The sequence below is a fragment of the Epinephelus lanceolatus genome, chromosome 21 (genome assembly GCF_041903045.1).
Source record: "Epinephelus lanceolatus isolate andai-2023 chromosome 21, ASM4190304v1, whole genome shotgun sequence".
Lineage (NCBI taxonomy): Eukaryota > Metazoa > Chordata > Actinopteri > Perciformes > Serranidae > Epinephelus > Epinephelus lanceolatus.
In genome coordinates, this window is record NC_135754.1 from 15424794 (window position 1) to 15429615 (window position 4822).

The 4822-nt window shown below is 35.3% G+C and overlaps 1 protein-coding gene across 1 annotated transcript; it reads right to left on the reverse strand.

Annotated features, from left to right (window-relative positions):
• Positions 1 to 2222: 2222 nt before the first annotated feature.
• On the reverse strand, positions 2223 to 3602 carry snu13b (SNU13 homolog, small nuclear ribonucleoprotein b (U4/U6.U5)). The gene is made up of 3 exons (XM_033611969.2): positions 3391 to 3602; positions 3098 to 3218; positions 2223 to 2706 (listed from the first exon to the last, which is right to left on the reverse strand). Exons 1-3 carry the CDS (start codon positions 3391 to 3393, stop codon positions 2444 to 2446), a joined length of 387 nt encoding a protein of 128 aa, XP_033467860.1. The 5' UTR covers positions 3394 to 3602; the 3' UTR covers positions 2223 to 2443.
• Positions 3603 to 4822: the final 1220 nt, after the last annotated feature.

Consider the following 4822-nt stretch of genomic DNA (forward strand, 5'->3'; position numbering starts at 1 on the left):
TGTGTAAGCAAAAACATTGATGTGCAGTTGGACCGTGGTCAAACTGTATTAGTACCTATTTGGGCTCATATCCCTTTAAGAAGCGTGTGTAGTGGGCGTGGCGTGTATCCGTGACGTAACTACATGACACGCCCGCTCTATGACTTAACTACTACACGCCACGCCCCCTACCGTTTACACCCCTCTCTTGCACACTGCAGACGGATACAGTTGGGAGAGGGGGTTGTAGCCGATACTGGTCGCGACCAGTATCTTTAGCGCCCCTAGTGGTAGTACTGCCGAGCTGTCTACTTCATTAAATCAGTGCTGCAATCTAACAAAGTACATTTACACAAGTAGTTATGTGCAGTTTTTAGTTACTTGTATTCTACCTGAGTATTTCTGTTTCTATTTTCTGCTAGTTTATGTCATTCCATTCAGAGGAAAATATTATAAATATTATACTTTCACTCCACCATGTTCATTGGTTAACTTTAATTCTGATTCAGATTAATACAAAATATAATAGTCAAATAAATAATGATTTAGGATGATATTATGAATAGGGATAAGACTTTATTGATCCGTTGGTGAAATTCACGAGCCACCAGGAAGTATAAAAATAAGCTCCACCTTTACCATCTGCAACATTAAAGTGATGTCCACATTAATGCAACAATATTTATATTTCAATAATATAGTGTATATTATTGTGAAATGGGCCATTCTGCATTATGAGCACTTTTACTTTTTGTATTCTAAGTATAATTTTGTACTTTTACTTTAGTAATATTTGGACTTTTACTTATAACAGAGTATCTCTAAACTATGGTACTGCTACTTTTACTTTGCCTTACCTTGTTAAGATCTGAATACTTCTCCCGCCACTAGTATAAATAAATAAATGAATAAATAAATATAGGGATCAAATGTAGGGTTTTCACATTAACTAGTGTTACATATTGGAAACTGTTGGAAGAAGTAGATCCTTTACTTATAAGTAAAAGTAACACCACAATGGAAAACTACTGCAAGTAAAAGTACAGTATCATCAAAATTAATTCCCATTTTAGGGTTACATAGTCTAAATGTATACATTTATCCAAGTACCAAAATTTTACTTTTCATTTCTCTACATTTATTTAACTGCAATAAGCACACATTTTACATAAAAACGCAATTAACTTTTACTATATAATGAATTACTTAGTGGTTCTAAACATGTTTGGCTTGTAACCTGTAGTCTTACTGGTTTGGGCCTATTGTCTACTTTCAGTCATTACAATACCAAGAAGAGAATTCCCCTCTAAACTTCTGAGATAGGTTTAATAACTGCTTGAGGCCCTAAGAGGTAAAAGTGTGCACTATTTAAAAAGGAAAGAATTGATTATATTTATTCTTTAAAGAAGAAACATGTAAATTTGTGAAGCAGAACGTCATTCCAGATTTATTTGTGACCCTTTGGAAGGGGCCTGACCTCTAGCTTGGCTGGACTTTACCACCTACCTGTATATAAATAGATTACGTCATATAAGATCTCATATATATTAGTCGGAAAGTGCATCTTTCTGCAGAATTAATACCTTTATTTTTCATACTTTAAGGACATTTTGTTAATACTTCTGTACTTTAAGTTAAGTAGAATTCTGAATGGACTTTTACCTGCAGTGTAGTTACACTGACACTTATACTCAAGGATCTGAGTACTTCTTCTGCCACTACTGTAGGCCTATTTCTTCACTGTTAGTACTGCTAAAAACACTGTGTAGAACTTTAATTTAGCAGCTGATGGAAGTATAAATGTGTCAAATTTAACATCTTCAAATAAGAAGATAACTTTGACCCATGCTTACTAACATTTTTGGAGACAGGAAATTGGCAACGCAGATGGTGATGTGGAAGCCTGATTTTAAAACATGTCATTTTTTGCCACATGCCTTTTTTGGCTTTTGTCCGCACCTACTTTTTTAGTATGGATCCTGTGCACTGTTTTATAAAAAAGATCCCAGGTAGCCTAGAAATTTGAATATCACAGCTTGTTAGTGGCCTGAACACACCTCCAAATGAAATGAGCTGTTGTGTTTGGTTGCACTGAAAACATACAAATTATGTGTTTGTATAAGTGTGTGTAAGTTCATATTCCTCCCCAAATGTATCAACTGTTTTATTGTTATATGTTGTTAAAGGTTAATTACACAACCTGAATGAAAACAACATAATGTGAAATACAAACAAACACTGGGTTTAAATAAAAAAATTATTTTATTATGAATCAAGAGATGCCATGGCAAACTGATACACTGAACTGGACGAACTGTCCTAAAATGTAAAAAAGAAAAAATTTCTATATTTTCTTGTCATGCTTAACTGTTTTTTATCAAACAGACAACAAGCATATTTTCATACTGGAATATTTTTCCCCTCCTTTTTTCAAGGAGAATTTGTCACAACAGTGCAACAAAAATCAGACGAGCAGTCTCTCAATAGCCATCTGAACGGACTGAATCTGCGGCTTGAGCTGAGACCCCTCCTTTATGGTGACTGAGGTAGCGATGACGGGGCGCGACACCCCACAGGCCCGACCCAGGGCCTGCTTGGAGCGGACAAACACGTACGGGACGTTCTTGTCCTCACAGAGCAGCGGCAGGTGGAGGATGATCTCCAGTGGTTCAGCATCAGCAGCCATCACAATAAACTCAGCAATGCCTCTGTTCAGGGTTTTAGTGGCTGGGGAAAAAAAACAGATCACAGTTAGTACAATGTATTTAAGACTATTACTATTATATCATCACTGCTACTCTGTAGACTGCTAGTTTGATTCTGAAATTAACCTGCAAATTATTTTCTTGTTTATTCATTTAGTCTATTTGAGCAGTACACCCATCCTTGTAGCTCTACAATACTAACAGTGAATTGTGAAGGACATACAATGAAGTTTCTTTTCCAGGTCAGGGTCTTTTAAATCCACACATTTGAAATCCAGCTATCCGTAGGTGTTATTTTCAATAGACCACGTTTCACAGACATTCTTGGATGTTGCATTGCTACTGTAAGTGGCGGATAATCCAACTACCCACTAACTAGTCACATTCTAGTCTTGGTGTTAATGTTTCCTCACCTTCATTAGCTCCCTTCCTCAGCTGCTTGTAGTTGGAGGCTTGCTGCACCAGGTCCAGGATAGTTTTGGTCAGCGTGGCGTCAGCCAGCGGGTAGGCCTTTGGGTTCACTGCGGCTTCAGTCTGGTCATGGTACACAAAACAAAACAAACATTAACCACAGGAAAGCAGTATACAAAGTTAACAAACTCCAGGGTGTTATGGGTGTAAGGTTAGTTCGCTCTGCAGCCTCGTTTCTTTAGATTGCTAACCGTTAGCTTGCCTGTTAGCTTGTTAGCTCATTCAGAACACTCACCATTGTGACTTGTTTTTTCTAGTATTCCGGCCCTCTCGGCGAAATGCTTCACGGAGGACTATTAAAATTCACCTGGCTGAGAAAGGGACGACAAGACGCGAGATATGCTCAACGTGGATAATATTTTCGTAGCGCTACGAACTCTGTAAGCTGTGTTCCATGCAGTCGGTCCAAACGTTCACTGCACGTGTGGGGTACCGCACATGCGCACTGGGGACACATGCTAAAAACGACAGGAAGTGCTTTTATTATGCTTCATTTATTTCTTTTAACCAATGAAAGGACGCTTACTTTATATATTATATATTATAACAATTATATAACAAAAACAAAATAATAACAATAATAATTAAAAATCCTGATCCTGGAAATAATGTAACAAAATAATAAAAATAGTAACAATAAAAACAATTATTCTGATTATATACTTCCAATAACAACTATTGGAAGTAAATTATATTTTCAGTATGTATTTCACATTATTACTGTGTTAGATTTATTGTTATGTTAAACTTATACTTTACTGTATTTAACTTACCCTGTGTATGTGTTTTATTTTGTATTCCGTTTTTTTACTACTTTTTTCCCCAACAAAAAGAGTTTTTTTTTATTTTTCATGAAAAGTTAACTCATTCCAATTAACAGTTTCATGCTTTAAATCACAATATAAATGTATTTTATATCATATTTTGTCATTACAACTCAATATATCCTTATTGTTTTTTTTTCAGAAAATACTATATGTATATATATATGAATGGAGGAAAATAAGATTCAGGGTTTCCACGGTCATGGAAGATCTGGGAAGGTCATGGAATTTCTCAATCACATTTTCCAGACCAAGAAATAATATTTAAAGTTTTGCAAAGTCATGGATTTTTTTTCATGTGTATGTAAGTAATTAAATGGCAAATTTAGCTATTTAGCTGTAGAGCAGGTTTAAAAAAAAATAGAAAATTAGTAATGGAACAGTTTTGAAATTTTGTCCATGAAATAGTGTGGGAATCCTGTAAATAAAAATAATAAAATAAATAAAGGCAATACACTCATTTGAAGTCTAAAGAGGTCAATTATTGGTGTCAGATTGATTTATGTTAATGCACTGCTCACATTATCTATGGAAAAAGACAGTCTTTTGTTAGTGAATTTAATCTAAATATGAAATTTAGGATTACTATATGATGGATGATGTGAATCTAGCCAGTGTATATTTATGCATCATAAAATAAAGTAAAATAATTCATTAAAGTATCAGTAATGAACCTGGAAAACATCTTGCCAAAATCTCTTAACATGATGCCAAAACAAACAGAATATATTTCTATCTTTCATTACTGTACAGTTTGTGGCTGTGTCCCACTCTTTGTCTCCGTGGCAACAGAGGGCGCTCTCTCATTGGCTCAGCGGTACTTTTGCTAGTAAGGACCGCGCT